At 40.0% G+C, this 18576-nt stretch overlaps 1 protein-coding gene and 1 long non-coding RNA gene across 6 annotated transcripts; both read right to left on the bottom strand.

Moving 5' to 3' along the window:
• Positions 1-7146: 7146 nt before the first annotated feature.
• LOC128203863 (uncharacterized) lies at positions 7147-8087 on the bottom strand. Its single transcript, XR_008256073.1, has 3 exons — positions 7966-8087; positions 7709-7920; positions 7147-7215 (listed from the first exon to the last, which is right to left on the bottom strand). It is a non-coding gene; the product is annotated as an uncharacterized LOC128203863 (long non-coding RNA).
• A 1571-nt stretch (positions 8088-9658) lies between these two features.
• Positions 9659-18309, bottom strand: LOC128223361 (alanine racemase-like). 5 transcript variants are annotated; one of them, XM_052932664.1, is made up of 10 exons: positions 18250-18309; positions 15128-15349; positions 14597-14755; positions 14255-14385; positions 13857-13952; positions 12416-12537; positions 12094-12203; positions 11805-11934; positions 11539-11633; positions 9659-11021 (listed from the first exon to the last, which is right to left on the bottom strand). In XM_052932664.1, exons 2-10 carry the CDS (start codon positions 15261-15263, stop codon positions 10786-10788), a joined length of 1215 nt encoding a protein of 404 aa, XP_052788624.1. In that variant the 5' UTR covers positions 15264-15349; positions 18250-18309; the 3' UTR covers positions 9659-10785. The 5 variants fall into 5 exon arrangements, with proteins under 5 accessions (XP_052788624.1, XP_052788631.1, XP_052788617.1 ...); XM_052932671.1 differs by lacking the exon at positions 18250-18309 and adding an exon at positions 17966-18040; XM_052932657.1 differs by lacking the exon at positions 18250-18309 and adding an exon at positions 16029-17943.
• Positions 18310-18576: the final 267 nt, after the last annotated feature.

Below are 18576 nucleotides of genomic sequence, written 5' to 3'. Positions count from 1 at the left end.
TTAAAACAGGTGTTATTTCGGGTGCAAAGTGGCCATTGTACAACAATTTCTCTCGCACAGCGGCGCTCTCGCACGCTCTCGTGGTTCCTTTGTGATTGGACGTGATGCATGATGGCGGCGCCCATCTCAGAAAATTGTAAGATACAAATCTTGGGACATTCCTACGTCAAACGTCTTCGGGATTTCATTCGTCAGTCGAGCACGTTGCAGTTTCACTTGAGCTTACAGGGTTCTCCACTGATTCAATATACAGGCTTTCCCGGCGCTACTGTGTCCACGTTACGTCATCATTTGGACACAGTTTCGGATTTCGAACCGGATATTCTCGTTCTTGTCATCGGAACAAACGACGTGTATTCCAACGATGTGACTCCACTGAGTGTTGCAGCGAACATTACCGACTTAGTGGACACGTTATTGTTTGTTCACCGTATCCCAAAAGTGATCGTTCTGCAGACGCTTCACAGACAACCATGTCTTGTGCATACCAGATTTCCAGTTGACATACATTGGTTCAATGCGAGAGTTGACGACCTTAACATACTGCTGATGGACAGGCTCAACCACACCAAACATCGCCGTTCCTATTTATGGCGTTTAAAGGGTTTCTGGTGACCCGAATGCAAACACCGGAATTTTGCCCCGGATGGCTGTCATCTGTCTCATGACGGTCAGCTTCGTTTTGTTAGCAATATCAGAGCTGCTGTGGTCGCTGCCCTGCGAAAGTCCATCACTCATTGATATACCAGATACGTATCTGCTTGTTTGTTCCTTTTTCTTTGTTTACGTTGTTGCAATTGGTGCATTGCTTACCTCACTTTTCCAATGGTTACGTGCACTTTATTCTTACCAACTGCAGCCCAGTTGTCGTGCTGTCTACCATTACATCTTCACATCATCACAAACCATTTCTTTACATATATGCATATGGCTTAGTTTTCATGCATATTTTTATACTTATCTGTATATTTGCTCGTATTGCACGCACATGGTTAGTTTACGTGCCTTCATTACTATGATCCCTTCTGTATGGTTGACTCACATATGGTTTAGTTTTCATGTGTTGCTCTAACCGCCCCCCCCCCTCCAACTTTTTGCTCGCATATGGCTTAGTTTTCATGCGACGCGTTACCCCCTTTCTTTGGATTGTTATGGTTTATATCCATGCCAGCTATCCAATGTTCCTTATGCTCGCATATGGCTTAGTTTTCATGCGATGCGTTATACACTCATTTTGCTTCCATGACATGCTTACGTTCGCATATGGCTTAGTTTACGTGCGACTGTGTCTGTTATGCACCTTTGACATATATAACAACAGTATCTTTGATGATTAGATAACTGTTAAACATAAATTTGTTAGTAATCTTATCATTCCTTCACTCGGCTGTCATATTTCTAATTTCATTGGTCAGCCGTCATTGTTTGGTTCAATTTTTTACATCTTTTAGGGCGTATTTTTCAGATGAAGCCAACGAAGAAACGTAAACGGGCCAATTCCACGCCTGCCTGTGCATGCTGCGCCACAGCGACCCGACCACAAGGGGTCCAGGACACTGCACCGCTGGTGGCTTCGCCTCTCTTGGGCTCATCTGACCATCCCAAACAAGCTAAACAGGGGAAGTCCAGGAAAAGAACTGCTGTTCAAACTCCGCCTCTCCAGAGGTCGGTCGCTAAGGGACCTAACCTCCCACTCACCCCCCAATTGGGCACTGTTGACGATCCGCTGGACCTACCAGTTATGACTTCTTCTCCTCCAGGGGACTGCGACGCGGAACTTCCGTTCCAACAACCCCATCATCAGACCGCTGGTGCTCCACAGGGATCCCTGCTGGACACCTTCGCCGCGCCAGGACAATTTTCAGTGCCACACCAGGGCCTTCACAACCATATGAACATTTCATCGGATTCAGACAGTGACGATAACGCCCAGGACATGCCACACTTTCTTCAGGCCCATTCAGCGATTTGTTGCCAGGTAACGGTGTTCACTTCACAGAGCCAATAAGTATTCCTATCATTAATCAAATCCCCAAATCAACCCGTAAAGACATTTGGACTAACCGTTTCGTTGATTTCGCATCTCTTTTGCCTTCCACCACTTCTCCAGCCACTCCTCAATATACTTTACAGTTAGACAACAACTCCAACATCTCCTTCCAACCGACCTCACGCTCACGAAAAATAACTTCTATTGACACTTGGACAACTGCTTTCATCCGTTTCACTGCCATTTACACGGCTAAATTTCCATTTGAAACTGCCCAGCTTATGAGGTATGCTGAAATCGTGCGTGACATCGCATCCCGACGCCCAGGTCTGGCTTTCTTGAATTATGATTCTCAGTTTCGAATGCTTCGACAATCTGTCCTCCTTCCGTGGGATCGACTCCACACGGAGTTCTGGTTAATGGCCTGCACTTCCTTTCAACAGCCTACTCCCCAGTCCTTTCGAGCCCCCCGTCAACCTCTCCGATCCTTTCGATCTAGCCCCCAAACCCACTCACGACCTTTCCAATCCAACATCTGTTGGAACTACAACAAGCATTCTCAATGTCGCAACTCCCACTGCAACTTCCCCCACATCTGCGGTTTCTGTAAAGGCCAGCATACAGCGTTCAACTGCAAATTCTCCAGCAAAGACGAGGCCGACAAAGCTCTGGCAACCAAACCCCTCCCCCCCCCCCAATAGAAAAACAACTTAGCTCCCCTGTCACCCCTATCAATATACATATCTTGGCTCCATTCCTGTTGGGTTATCCTTTTGCAGATTACTTGATCCAAGGTTTCCTACATGGTTTTAAACTGGGTTACCACGGCCCTCGCCTCGCCACGTCTTCATCCAACCTCAAATCCTGCTTTGACCATCCTGACAAGGTCCGCATGAAAATACAGAAGGAATTAGATACCGGTCGTGTTCGTGGACCTTTTCCTTTCCCTCCTTTTAAGAATTTACGCATTAGCCCCATTGGTTTGGTTCCTAAAAAAGCCGCAGGTCAATTTAGGATGATTCATCACCTTAGCTACCCGAAGGGCAGTTCTGTTAACGACTTTATTGACGAGGATTTGTCTACGGTCAACTACAGTTCCTTCGATGATGCTGTCGCACACCTACTAGAACTCGGTCAAGGTACACTTTTCAGTAAGACGGACATTGATTCCGCTTTCCGCCTCATCCCTAATCATAACTCTGATCACCACCTTCTTGGTTTCAAATTTGATGACAATTACTACTTCGATACTTGCCTACCAATGGGTTCTTCATCTTCTTGTGCCATTTTCGAACGTTTCAGTTCTGCTCTTCACCACATTGCCAATAATGTCCTTCATATTCATCATATGGTTCATATTCTTGATGATTTCTTGATAATGGGCCCATCCAACTCTTCCACATGCCAGACTGATTTAGACAATTTCTTACAATTTTGTGCCCTTATAGGGGTTCCAATAAAACACGAAAAAACTGAAAATGCCACCCCTATTATTACTTTCATGGGTTTAGAACTAGACTCTTTGCTTATGGAAGCTCGATTGCCTCAGGACAAATTGATTAAGCTACGTTCTCTTCTTGCCTCTGCTTCTAAATCCCGAAAAATCACTTTGAGAGACCTACAGTCTTTGCTCGGCTTGCTAAATTTCTGTTGCCAGGTTGTTCTACCAGGTCGTTGTTTCTTACGCCGTTTGACCGATCTCACCAGAAATGTCTCCAAAGCACACCACCGGATCACTCTATCCCGGGAGAGCCGAAAAGATCTCCACGCTTGGCATTTATTCGTTGATCATTTCAACGGCCGCAATTTGCTCCTACATCAACGATGGGTTTCATCTGTTTCCCTACATTTGCATACTGATGCATCCGGATCCCTTGGTTACGGCGCTATTTTCAATTCTCATTGGTTTTACGGCACTTGGCCTTCTCTTTGGCAGCCCAACGACATTACTTTCAAGGAACTACTGCCCATAGTTTTATCCCTTGAAATCTGGGGCCCACAGCTCATCAACAAATGCATTACCCTTCATACTGATAATGCAGCTGTTGTTCACATCATTAATAAACAAACATGCAAAGCTGCTCCAGTTATGTCACTCGTCCGTCGTTTGGTCTTGGCCAGCATGAAATTCAATATTCTTCTCCGATCGGAACATATAGCGGGCAAACACAATCATTTACCTGATCTTCTTTCTCGTTTGCAGATCGAGAAATTCCACATGCTGGCTCCACACATGGACAAGCACCCCACCACAGTTCCAGGTCACTTGCTCCATTGAACCAAGCGGTGTACACCCTTCTTGAATCTTCCCTGGCACCTTCCACAAAATCCAGCTATCAGAATGCTCTTAAGCACTACCACGTCTTCCACCATACATTTTATGCACAGACACCGTTACTTCCGGTTTCCGCTGAACGCCTTGCTCAATTCATTGCTGTTTGTAACAGCCGCGGTCTACAAGCCTCCACCATAACTTCTTACATTTCCGCCATAAGCTACGTCCACAAACTTCACAATATGGCTGTTCCCGCTGACTCATTCCTCATCAAGAAATTACTGCACAGTCTACGTCGTAATAAATGTTCAGACATTAGACAACCTTTCTCTCTAGCACAGCTCAGCGCCCTGTTAACTGTCCTAAAACATGTAGTATCGGATCATTTTACGCGTACCCTCTTGCGTGCAATGTTCCTCCTGGCCTTTTTCGGACTCTTTCGTGTTGGAGAAATCGCATATTCCCCAAAAAGCTCCCAAAACCTAGTCAAACGTGAGGATGTTTCATTTCAATGCTGCAACTCTATGGTTTCCTCGTTTTCTATAATTCTGAAACAATATAAACATTCCCAAGGACGGCCTTCTGCTGTCCCTTTTTCCCGTCAACCCACCCGCCATTTATGTCCCGTCCACTCTCTTTTGCGCTATTTATCGCTTACATCCCACACTTCTGGCCCCCTTTTTGTGCTCCGCACCGGCCTACCAATCACCACCACTTATTTTCGATCGATACTCCGAGCATGCGTGCTAGCTTGCCATTTAGATCCCCAAACGTACACAGCACATTCTTTTCGCATTGGTGGAGCTACTCTTGCTTCCAATAATCACATGTCTGCCTGTGACATCCAAAAGTTAGGCCGTTGGAAATCCTCCGCTTATAAGAAGTACATCCGCACTCCCACCCTTCCCTTGGCCTCCAGTAGCCAGGAATCGGTATCCATTCAGCCAACATATACTTTGAATTCTCCACCTTCTCTTCCTTAAACACCCATTCATTCCAGTACTTCTTGCACCGATCTGACAGTTTAAGGCTGCAGGTCTATTATTTTCCGTTCGCAGGCCTTGTTCTGACAGTTTAAGGCTGCAGAACTAGTTACCTGTATACATTATGTGCACCCCCAGTGTTATGACAGTTTAACGCCTCGACCTGACAGTTTACGGCTGCAGTTCTCGAGATGTTCATTTCCTGCTGGAGTCTGACAGTTTACGACTGCAGTCCTTCCATTACATGTCTTATGTAGATAATTATCTGACAGTTTAAGGCTGCAGATGTTCCCCTTTTAAGTTCCCTGCATGGATCTGACAGTTTAAGGCTGCAGGTCACCATATATATGTTATCTCTTGCTCTGTGAACACCGTTACCACTATGCATTTATTCTGTATATTCTATAAATATTTGTTTTTGAGTTTTCTCAATGAGGGAAATTCTGACAGTTGAAGGCTGCAGATGTTCCCCTAATATGTTCCCTGCATGGATCTGACAGTTTAAGGCTGCAGGTCACCATGTATGTGTTACCTTTTGCTTTGTGTACGCCATATACATTTCTGCTGTATATTCTGTAGATGTTTGTTGTTTTTGTTTTTTCTCAATGTCTTGCCATGTTTTTTACGCCAGTTCACATTGTATATATTTATTATGCTCTACATGTTCATCTTCCGTACATTTATAGTCGACGGTTTAAGGCCGCGGCGACCTGTTCTGTTGTAATTATTTTTGTATTTTTATTTTTCAGTATTACGGTTTCAACCATCTTTCACTTTAATTCTCTGTTGATTTCCCTCTCTTTAGCCAATTTAAGAACACTGGGTTGAACCAATCCCAGTCTAGTCTCTCTGGGTGGCGTAGGATTCTCCTGTTGGCGGTTTTATCCACCCAGATATGATCTTTTGGAAAAACTACATGTATATATATAATAGTTTAGAACACTTTTATGGCATTTTGAATAAATGCCCTTTTTTCATTCAATCAACGTGTTTGTTTTTCCCTTCGTCCATACTAGTTCGCCTTAGACTGGTTTTTCGTTCTACCTAACCATGGTCAATATATAAATGAAATTTTATGGAAAAACATAAAATCATTTATAAACTTGAGCAATAACCTATTAGTTGTGTGTCACCTTTTTAACCGTTAGGGTATTTTCTTAGCATTGTTTATTATCTTTAACCAATCATTTGACTAGATTTTATCACGTGACACGCCTAAGCCAATGACATTGTTTCTTGGCCATTCTCAGATATTTTTCGGCGTGGGTGATTGCCTCGCCAAACTTATTAAATTTTTGATTGAATGAAAAAAGGGCATTTATTCAAAATGCCATAAAAGTGTTCTAAACTATTATATATATACATGTAGTTTTTCCAAAAGATCATATCTGGGTGGATAAAACCGCCCCATAAGTGTTAAGAACCAATATATATACAAATGTAGGTTTTACATAAAGGAAATAAAAGTTAAACATAGAAATCATGAAAAGGAAAAAATGTAAATAAAATGAAATAAGAATATTCTATAATCAAACCGCATAGGAGGAGGAGGGGAGGAGGAGGTAATAAAAAATTTAATAAGTTTGGCGAGGCAATCACCCACGCCGAAAAATATCTGAGAATGGCCAAGAAACAATGTCATTGGCTTAGGCGTGTCACGTGATAAAATCTAGTCAAATGATTGGTTAAAGATAATAAACAATGCTAAGAAAATACCCTAACGGTTAAAAAGGTGACACACAACTAATAGGTTATTGTTCAAGTTTATAAATGATTTTATGTTTTTCCATAAAATTTCATTTATATATTGACCATCGTTAGGTAGAACGAAAAACCAGTCTAAGGCGAACTAGTATGGACGAAGGGAAAAACAAACACGTTGATTGAATGAAAAAAGGGCGGTCTTGTGTGATTTTCTGTATAACGTGAGGATCGTTCGCCTTCTAAATCGGGCCATGGTGAAGTTCCTGAAATGAAAAAGTCGTTGACTTCAAATAATTATACACATCACATGCCAAACTGAAAGACTCGTGACCATTAGCGATTCTCAGAACTAAAAACGTATCCTCTCAAGGCTAAACAATTGTGCAGAAGTTTGTTTACATTTCACCAAAATGTGGATAATGTGCTTGCAATACACAAAATGGGGGTTAAGGGACAAAATATCGGCCAGGAAACGTGTACAGTCGAGCAATAACCATGAAGTTTTGAAAATAGGAATATATACATGCAAGCACAGTTACAACATGCATCGATATGCCATATTTGCCGAGAAAATACGAAAACTTGTGGATAAAATCAACACGTTTATTTGTAAACATTGCCTCCTAAGCCACAATCTTTTCAATAACCTTTTTATCTTTAAAGTAATGATACCTAACTAAGATGTCGATCGAAAAATATGTTTTTCGCCACATACTGGACGCATACACTCAAAATTTTAAGAAAACGTCCACTTACCAGGCAAAAGTTGGTTCCTGAATCAGTACTTTGCATTCTAAATCCGCCATTTTGTTTGCCATGAAACATTTTTCTCACTTAATGTTTGCATGAAACGAAATTACGTCCTCCCCCTTGTTTTTTCTTTGCTCGCCTGCTGCGCTTCCCCACGGCAAGGGGAGGACGCATCATTCTGAAAAAAGAAAACATTTTGTTTGATTAAATCATTGACCCTCTTTATTGTGCCGATAAACATGGTTTTGCTTCAGTTGTTCGACATCTTTATTGTGCCGATAAACATGGTTTTGCTTCAGTTGTTCGACATCAAGGTTTATCACTGAAGTATCCACTTTAACATATGTCTATCAATATGCATTTAATCAAGTTTGATAATGAAAAATGACAAAATGGCAACGTTTACTTCAATGAACGTTTGTTTAACTTACATTCAAATATTTTAAGGGTTTTAATTGAAACACAATTAATGTGAACTACATGTAGGTGCACTTCTAACCTACTGACGACACATAATCTCCATTTTTGTCAAAAAAATACCAGACAAGCTTATGAAGAACATGCAACGCGTTGTTGGAATCATGAAGTTTTCTGATCAATAAATTGAGTGACATACTTAGCAGTGACATGTAGTTTTCATATATGTATATGTCTTTTAATTGCTGTAAAACATAACCGATGCTCAATTCAAAACAGGTTCAAAGTGGGCTCATTGCAAGATGGAGAGAGGTCGGCAATGTTCCTAAAAACACTGCTTTTCGTTATAACCAAATAGGTTTTGCTTTTCGTCATGACAAAATACAAACATTTGATATTTCTATATACTGTATGCCTTATTTGTAGGTATGTATATATCCTGAGGATAGAATATGCATTCCGCGACTTCCGTTTTAAGGCAAACATGGTGAATATATATATAAACAACTTTTTGGACCAGAAACGTAATTTGCTTCTCGTCATAACAAACAATATTTTGTCCATTTTCAGCAATTGCCCACGATTTTTAAAAAAAACTATAAATTACTCAACATGTCGCTTAGTAACCGAGTGTAGTGTACATTTTTCCGCTTATCCTCCGCTAGGTTTTATAAAAATTGATATAAAAATAACACACTTACAGCGATAATCCTTTTTGAGTCGAGCGGTATTTTACTTCACGTTATAACTAAATGTGACGTCACAAACCACGTGGTATGTCCACACTGTACACTGGACTGATGTTTTGTTACGCCGTTCAAAGCCCGCGAATAGTCAATGAGTTACGGTGGCCAAAGCCCGTTCACAGTCAATTTGTTACGCCGGTCAATGCCCCTCGAAGTGCGTCCTTTTTTAAATATTATTCGGTGTTCTATTTTATGTCAAAATCCGGTTGCTATGGTAGCACAGTAAAGTCAGGATAGTAGAACTATGGGAAGGCCTTATGCATGAAACACTAGTATAGTATATCACCAATTTTAAATACAATGAAGCTCCGTTGATAAGGGTTTGCCGAAATATTCGTTTCAATTCCAAATATTCTGAATAAGGCAAAAACGGTCTTTGTTTCCACTCACATCTCCATGAAGGTACGATAAGTACCTAAATTCATTTTATTTTTTTGAGATCCAAGATTCTGTACCAATCCGACCTGTAACAGTGTATTTTACTATAAAAGAAAGTTCTAAACATGGTTTAACATGTTGTTTCAAATAAATCCGTTTATTTAGGAAATGACTAAACAGATCCAGATATCGATCAAAACGCAAAGAACAAGTGCATGGCCGGGAGGAAAAAAAAGGGTCGGTCGAGCTAGTGGAAACAAAGGATTTGTATTTTGTTTTAGGCCTTAGGTCAATCAGCGTTCTATGTTAGCAATGCTTTGCTTTTTAGAGCTACATGTATTACACTCTGTAAGCAGGTTGATGATGTAGGGGCATGAAGGGTCTTTGTTTAACAAAAAAAGAGGAAATCTTAATATAATATTCAAAACATTTATTGTAAATTTCTTTGGTGAACTCGATATATTTTTAGGTATAAATAAAACTGTCAACAAAAATATGAGACACCGCCTCGTCCTAGGTCTGAACGAATTTAAACATAATGAACGAACACAATGCGATGGAAATTAGTGGAAAACATATTAAAATGTTTAGATATGAAAACAAAGGTTGATACACATAATATATCCGCGCTTCTACACTCTCACAATTACAACTATGTAAAGTCGTTGAGTAAAGCGTATACGGTTGGGAAAAGCAATTTCATCACAATGTCTATGGTTAACCTGAAAAAGCTCCCTGATTTAACTCACAATGTATAAAACAATGTAAATAATAAACATAAGCTAGTGTTATTCATCTTTAACTTTAAAGATGTATACACAGCATTGATTTGATAAGCTGTTTGATAATTGCTATATTTATATAAGGATATTAATCAGATTATTGTATTAGCACTAAACATAACTAGACTTGAATTTACATGTACATGTATGTAAACTTGGCTAAAAATAGAATTCGCTCATGCAGACCTGGCTAAAAATAGAAAGCATTTCTTTAAAACTTTCATGGCCCATAATCTAGGCATTTTTGGGCGGATCTGGCTGGTTTTCGAAAGGAACCGAGCTCTAATGGATATCTAGATACTGTACAAGTTTCATCGAGATACAATCAAAACTGAAGACTGTATGGTGTTCACAACCAATTGTTTACAGACGCACGAACGCACGACCGCACGGACGCACGACCGCACGGATGCACATACTACGTACACATTACCATCGCATAAGGCCAGTAGAGCTAAAAACAATTTTTGATTATATTCACATAGATCACAAAAATGCCATCAGAATTATGTTTTGACGAGTTGCCAGGGTGTGTAAATGTATAAAGCTATATTCATATGTCTCCTAATACTGGGATATCATTAAATGCCACCAGATCTATGTTTCGGTAATGCCAGGGTGTAAAGCTATATTCATATGTCTTATAATACTGGGATATCATTAAATGCCACTAGAACTATGTTTTGGTAATGCTAGAGTGTGTTAAAGTATTACGATATCAAGTGTTCAATGGCTGAAAAAAATAATTATGTTTCGGGAATCAGACGTCGTTCCGGACGGCCCCGTCCAGGAAGTAGAGTCTGGGAACACGCTTGTCCAAGTTGGTGCACACCTCATATGGAATGGTGCGCTCGTGCCTGGCCATGGCAACTGCGGAGTTCACGTTAGTGTAGTCCGGTGTCATGAGCTGGAACACGCGGGCATTACTCGCCTCCTCCGGCAGCCTGACCGTGATCGCGTCCATAGAAACGCGGCCAACAAGTGGACACTGCGTCCCTGGAACCGTTAACAGTTATATAACTATAATAAATATGTATAGTGACATTATGAAATTAATTAATCCCCTCAAAACATTATTGGATTTGAAGGACAAAAACAAAGCGTAAAGTTTCATGTCTTTGTAAGCTCAATCTTTCCGAATCAATGCATACATTATTCACATGCTCATGTGTTTAAAAGAAATTTTCGAAAGAAGATTTTCAGAGTTTGGCTTAACAAGCATTTGCATTGTTACATAAAAACGTAACAAGGTTATGAATGGCCCCAAGAGCCAAAAGGAATGACACTATTCAATCAACAAAGCCTTGTGACTTCCATATGAGTGCTTCTATTTTAAGAAAGATATTTAAACGTTTGTACCCAAGAACACAATTGTTCACATTTATCATTTGTAAAGATAACTTCAAGAAACCACAAGACAGTGTTGATAAAGATAGCAAACAAATATTCACATTGTCGAAGATCGTTGACCGGAAAAAATACGCACACCATTACAAGTGCTACGTAAACTTACCGTCGAGTGTTTGGACGCTGAGCTTGTCGTAAGACCTCAGGAAGCCGTCGGCGTACCCGACAGGAATTACAGCAATGGTTTCTGTTGTGTTGCACCTGTAAACAGTTTTTTAATGGCATCATCAATGTGGTAGCAAACAATGACTGCGTTAAATGTAATATATAGCGCAGTTGTTTTATGTGGTATTGCTGAAACCGCTCTATATTTATACACGTTTCACGAAGCATTCAAAATCTACATCTCTTTCGATCTGTACGGTTACTCACTTGTAAGTTTTGTCGTAGCCGACGACCCTTTCAGGCTGGAGGCGGTTTACCATGGATGCCTTCGCGTACCAGCTGATGACCGGCCGCAGTCCCAATTTCTGACTCGTATTCACACCGAACTCGCTGGTGTCTGAGAAATGCGGAATGGAGACGTGTTTTAACCAGGTACTTGAACAAAGAAAATAGGAAAACAGCCATCGATTCTCACATCATATTGAATTTTCTCAATGTTCTGGTTATTTGTTACATCTTCAAATAGACCTCTGCGAAGTTAAAAAGTCGTACTTACCAGGCGCCTGTCCGTACATTGAGATGCCGGGGCGGACAAAATCTAGGTCCGTTCCCACCTTGTTCACGATAGCGCCCGAGTTAGCCACATGCAGCTTTACACCGCGAGTCCTGTGACACGAAGATGTGCAAGTTACATTTAGATATATGCAGATTCATAATCGCTCAATACAAAATTCATTTATAACCGTGACATGCGATAGCGGAAGTTCAAGAAATGCTGAAGCAGCAAAAATGAACACCATTGCTAACGCTTCCTGATCCGAGCAAGTCCCAAAACATAATATTTATAAACACATATAACACTAGACGCGGCTGTGTACCTGTATGGTTTAACAGCGGCCATGAATGTGTCCATCTGTTGTTGGGTGAAGACCGGGTCGTCCCAGGACTGCGCAAAGTGCGTCATTATGCTGTGTACCGGGACACGATAGTTATCGCAAAACTGGAAACATAAAATATACACATGTACACACATACGGTGAATGGGAACAAATGTATGTACATGCAAACATGGGGAACGTGGATTTATGAATACAATAACGGGGAACGGGAACCAATGTATACAAATACGGGGAACGGGAACCAATGTATACAAATACGGGGAACGGGGACGAATGTATACAAATAGGGGAACTGGAACCAATTTACACACAGGACCAATGTACACGCATACGTTGAACAGGGACCAATGTACACACATACCGGGAACAGGGACCAATGTACACACATACCAATGTCCACACATACGGTGAACAGGGACCAATGTACACACATACGGTGAACAGGGACCAATGTACACACATACCGTGAACAGGGACCAATGTACACACATACGGTGAACAGGGACCAATGTACACACATACGGGGAACAGGGACCAATGTACACACATACGGTGAACAGGGACCAATGTACACACATACCGTGAACAGGGACCAATGTACACACATACCGTGAACAGGGACCAATGTACACACATACGGTGAACAGAGACCAATGTACACACATATCTTGAACAGGGACCAATGTACACACATACCGTGAACAGGGACCAATGTACACTCATATCGTGAACAGGGACCAATGTACACACCAACCGTGAACAGACAGGGACCGATGTACACACATACAGTGAACAGGGACCAATGTACACACATACGGTGAACAGGGACCAATGTACACACATACCGTGAACAGGGACCAATGTACACATATACCGTGAACAGGGACCAATGTACACACATACGGTGAACAGAGACCAATGTACACACATATCTTGAACATGGACCAATGTACACACATACGATGAAGAGAGACCAATGTCAAGATCGACCGTTTGATTAAGGTACATTTTTTGATGAGTTTAACAAATTACATACATTCAATATTGTGAAGTAAAGGAACACCTGACTAGTTTATATATAATGGTGTGCATTGCTGTCAGATATATTCCAGTGTTTATGATATCTATGTAGTTGTTTTTATTTGCAAATAGAAATTTATCTGAAAATGTCAATCGATCAATATACTACCATCTGCTGCAGCTGATAACTTGCGACATGTATTCCAGAGATCAATGTCTATCCATTATTAAACTTGTCGATAGTAAATAGGCGTCACGATTCAATAATTTTGCATGTAAAGTATGTTACTACAATACAATTTAACCGTTCTATCTTAACATCTTAAGTGATTTCATTTACAAAAATATAACCATACTTGCTATTGTAGCATGACTTATTTTGGTATGAAGAGAAACTTACGTCTACGATTTCCGGAAGTTTCTCTGGCTGGCAGCCGTTGCGTGACATGCCGCTGTCCACCTTGATTACCACGCAGCCCACCATATCAGGACCATTCTGCAACAGGAAGTATTCTATGACGCAAGAAAGGTAAGCACCCATATGTGGAATACATTGAGAGGAACCTTTTTTTCATACAAAGTCTGCCAAATCAATTACCCGATATTCGACCACTTCCTCCCCAGGCCGATTTTTTGTCACACAAAACATAAAAGTTGTTCGTATACAGTAACCATGTCAATCAGATATTTAGTAATGATTCATGAACAGCAAACAGCAGCTCGTGGAGCAAGCATGCTCAGCAACTGTGTAAGTTATTTTTGAAAAACAACAACACGTGTCATGGATAATGCCTGTACCTCTACACCAAGAGTATTCCGTTCGCGTTTTCTCCAGTGTGCGAGCCAGGCAGACAGGAAGTCGACATCGGCAATCGTCGGGATCAGCCGGTTCTCGTACATCGTCCCGATTTCCTCCACTGACGCGTTCCCTGAAAGTGTATTACACGTTTCTTCAGAAATGTAAAGCCTTTAAAATGCCACAGAGGTGTATGCAGTGGAGTGTCGACTGACGTTCTTTTCAAATAGCTTTTTGGTATATTTCCGGCATTGCTCATGAAAAGAATAATAGTTACCAAAAAACCACATTCAACTAAGGCCAGTATTTCACATTTCATATCCGCAAGTGTGATAGTTTCTTACCAAACACCTGTATGTTTCCATGGACGCCGGCAGTCCGCAGCTCCTCCCCCTCGAGGGCGGTAGCGACGGCAAAGTGGGAGACCCCGTGTCGCTCCAGAAAGCGCGCAACCCGCGGTCCTCCGTGCCCGTACGCATTCGCCTTCACAACCGCGATGATCTCTTAAAAATAGAATATGTCCAAAATTCCAAAAAGCTCAAAACAATTACATGCTTTTGTGTCGGATTCGTGACTTACTTCATGTCGGTTCAGGTGCAATTTCAAAACCAATAGCTAAGTAATATCAATGGAGACGTTAACTAAAAAACGCGCTAGCAATATTCGTGTATAAATATAATAGTGATAGCTTTTTAAAATAATTATATGGCTAAAAGGCGGTGAAGGCAGCTATAATTATCACCATCACTTACACCATCACTTACACCACCACCACCACCACCACCACCAGCAGCAGCAGCAGCAGCAGCAGCACTACTACTACTAACCCCGTTTAATGTTTCGACTAAGTAAAAACAATTGAGTACATGGCCTACCTGTATGTGCGGATAATTGTCCCTTAAGTATCTTCAGGTTGTTAAGTAAAACGTCTAGATCCACCCGAAGGAAGGTGGGCCGCCGGGCGAAGGCGAACTCCCGCTGGTACCAGCCGTCCTTAACCCCTTCCGCCATGTCAGCTCCGTCGCGCGAATACGCCTGTATAGTACTCCAGCACCGCGTTTATAAACGCAAACTTGTCCTTACAACGTAGTGGCTGTCTGAAATCGATAGTACGTTTTAGTTCTTTTTTTTCTCCAAAAGATCAGTAGTACATCATTGATGCCGATCTCATAGTTCCAATACTATTTCAGATGACCTAATTCAGTCCACCATACGTTGTGGAGAGGGCGTACACTACTATTTCTGGCCACTCTAAGAAGCGGAAAAAACTGGTAGTGTGACTACAATAACAACACTCGGTACATCTTCGCCCGAGCAAGAAAGATCGAGCACTGTAGTCAGACTGCAATAAGATAGATAGATAGTTACTGTTGTTTTTCTTTATAACTAAAGATACATCACTTTTATACAAACATTATCCAATAATTTACAAAAATACCACAAATGGAGACTATGACATTATTTTAAGCATGAAACGAAATATATCTTGATGTGAACATAATACTGAAATATACTAAGATGTGAAGGGAATAATAACCAGCATAATAGTGTATTAGCAATATACATACGACAAGAATTACATACTTAATTTCAATGACACTTCAACTGTCAAGCATGATCAGTCCTTGACTAACTAGAATCTTTTACGCATCTACATTCATTCAGAATTAATTAAACTGGGTTATTTATATCCATTTAAGATTCATCATAATAATTACAAATACTGATGGGAAGTAAATAATAAACAAATAAAGTAACAAATAAATAAATAAAAACCAATAGGTCAATTAATGGTAAAGAAAATAGGATGCCAGGTCAGATGCTGATCCAATCACATCCCTACACTGCATGATGTATCCATTCTTGCTGGCATAGTTCACGGCAGAGTTGTATAGTCAATGGTTCAATTGTTTGTAATACCTGAGTTATAATCCACCCCATTCTCGTACATGAGAGTGATGACGCTACGAGTACCACATTACCGCACTATGCCTCAGCTTTAGAATTGTCGAACCTCTGATGAGAGTGAATCCCCCTTGTGCTTGTATTGTATTATATTTCAGTCGTAGAAGATGGATGTTGACGAAACTCACGGCAGATGTTTTCAACCTTTTTGTAATAGTTTCCAATTTTAACAGCACGATTTACAATTAAATATGTCCATATGGCGAAAACCTTGTAACACAATGGAATGTTATGCCATGCAATACAAGTCAACGTTATATCTTGCAACACTGACCTATTTAATTCCATTTTAATGTGCACCTTACTAGTTGAATCTGGAATTGAACTTGTTTTTCTCTACCAGGGGCCGATTTCTCGAAAAAGATTAACTAATCGGATTAAAAACGGGATTAAATTCGTTAAACGATTTAGCTGGTCCACTTGTTTTAATCCGATTTCACGAAGCTGTGATTAGTTGATCGAGATTATCTTTCCGTTGATTCGCTTAATAGGCATGAATACTCTTCAAAAGGAGAATGACCAGTAGTATATGTCATAACATTGGACCGTCTGCATAGACCGATTATGGCTGCCAAAAAACGCTCGACCAATTGGTCTGAGGAAGAAAAGAGCACAGCTCTTGAGCTGATTTCATCCAAAGGGCAGAAGCTATTTGGATCCCTTAGAGGTGCTTCGCTTGGGGGGAAGGAGTTGTGGGAGTCCATCACACAACAATTGAATGCGTAAGTTTTCAACAGCGCATTTAATGCAGACACTTGTTTTCCTTCGATTTTCTTCTTAAGATCCAGTGTTGTTGTTTTTGGAGAAATTTACTGCATTCTAAGCTTACCTTTCGAAAAACAGTTCATTTTCCCAAAAATATTGTTGTAAATGTTTTTGGAATTTGAAAGTCGTTCTTTCTGGGTCACTTTCATTATACAGTTCTTGATATTTAATTATCAAAGCTTGCGGAACTTGTTCATCTTATACCATATTTACATTGTACCTTATCAATGCTGAGCTCACCCATGGTTTTGGTAAAAACATAAATATTGATTGATTTGGGCTGATTTTGATGATTGGACATAAAATTATATAACTGGGGTGAAGTTATCATGTTATAATATCCAGGCTTTTCCTCCTTGTAATTGAGTATGTACATTTGGCTCCAACCACAGGTGGTGCTCTTCTTTTTTTGTTTACATCCTAAAATCTATACTTATACATCTCTGTTATTTTGTGTGTCTGTTGTCCATATAGGACATTGGAAGAGGTTAAGATAATATACAAAAACTCGAAGGCAGCTGGTAAGCTTAATTATGTCTTTTTTAAAAGTGAAATCTGGAACATGTATGTTAAATTGATTTAAAACTTCACATTATGATTTCTTAACATTGTTCAGAAGATTTCAGTATGTTCAGAAGATTTCAGTAAACTGTTCAGCCATGCCAATGTTTTGTAGCTTAAATGTCTATATTTAAAAGAAAAATAGCAACTAATGACATATTGAGTTATAAACATCAGAATAGTTCAACTATTAAATAAGTACATATAGATAATATTCAAATATTAATTATTGAAAATGATTTCAGTGAAAGGGAAGATCGACTTAACTCGAAAGACTGGGGAATGATTTGCCTACAGTAGAGTGAATGAAGTCAATCATGTATGACCAAAAGATTGATTTAAGTTAAATATTGAATACCACCCATGGTCTTTATGTCACAATGCTAAAGAATTAACTATATGTTATTGTAGTCAGTCCGAACCATGTTGATGTATTAGTCTACATATTGAGTCGAGTTAACTTCCGCCAGCAAAATCACTATATTAAGCATTCGGAGCTCCTCGGAGTTCCGAATGTATATTAAGAAGAGTAAACTTCCTGATCGCACCGGTTTAGGTATATTGTATCCCGGAACAACGGGTTTTTGACCGCCTAAGGATTATTTACATTATAATAATTCCTAAATGAAAATAAAATATGAATGTCTGTTTGTATAATTTAAAACAATTATTCATCGTTGAAAATATACATAAATAAAATTCGTACCTTTCGTCTTTTGTTTACATTTAGCATCCAAAATGGCGGCTGTCACATGTTGTAATTTAGGTTACATACCACCTCAATTCGACCATGCCCTTCAAAACAGTTAAAACTATACTTCCCAACAAAAGTTACTGCACAGCATTTTTCATTTTCATTTTTTTTATATTACTCATATTAAAATGAATGAATAAAAGATAAAACAGTTTAAACTGTTTAAAGTAACATTTATTTTAACATATTTACATATTCTTCAGACTGTCATTTTATTGCAACTGATCATTACAAGAGGGGCAAAGGAATGCATCACCTCTTCGTATTGATTTTACATGG

Source organism: Mya arenaria, chromosome 2, assembly GCF_026914265.1.
Source record: "Mya arenaria isolate MELC-2E11 chromosome 2, ASM2691426v1".
Classification (NCBI taxonomy): domain Eukaryota; kingdom Metazoa; phylum Mollusca; class Bivalvia; order Myida; family Myidae; genus Mya; species Mya arenaria.
Note: the sequence above shows the minus strand (reverse complement) of the source record. Positions and strands in the feature narration are given on the sequence as shown.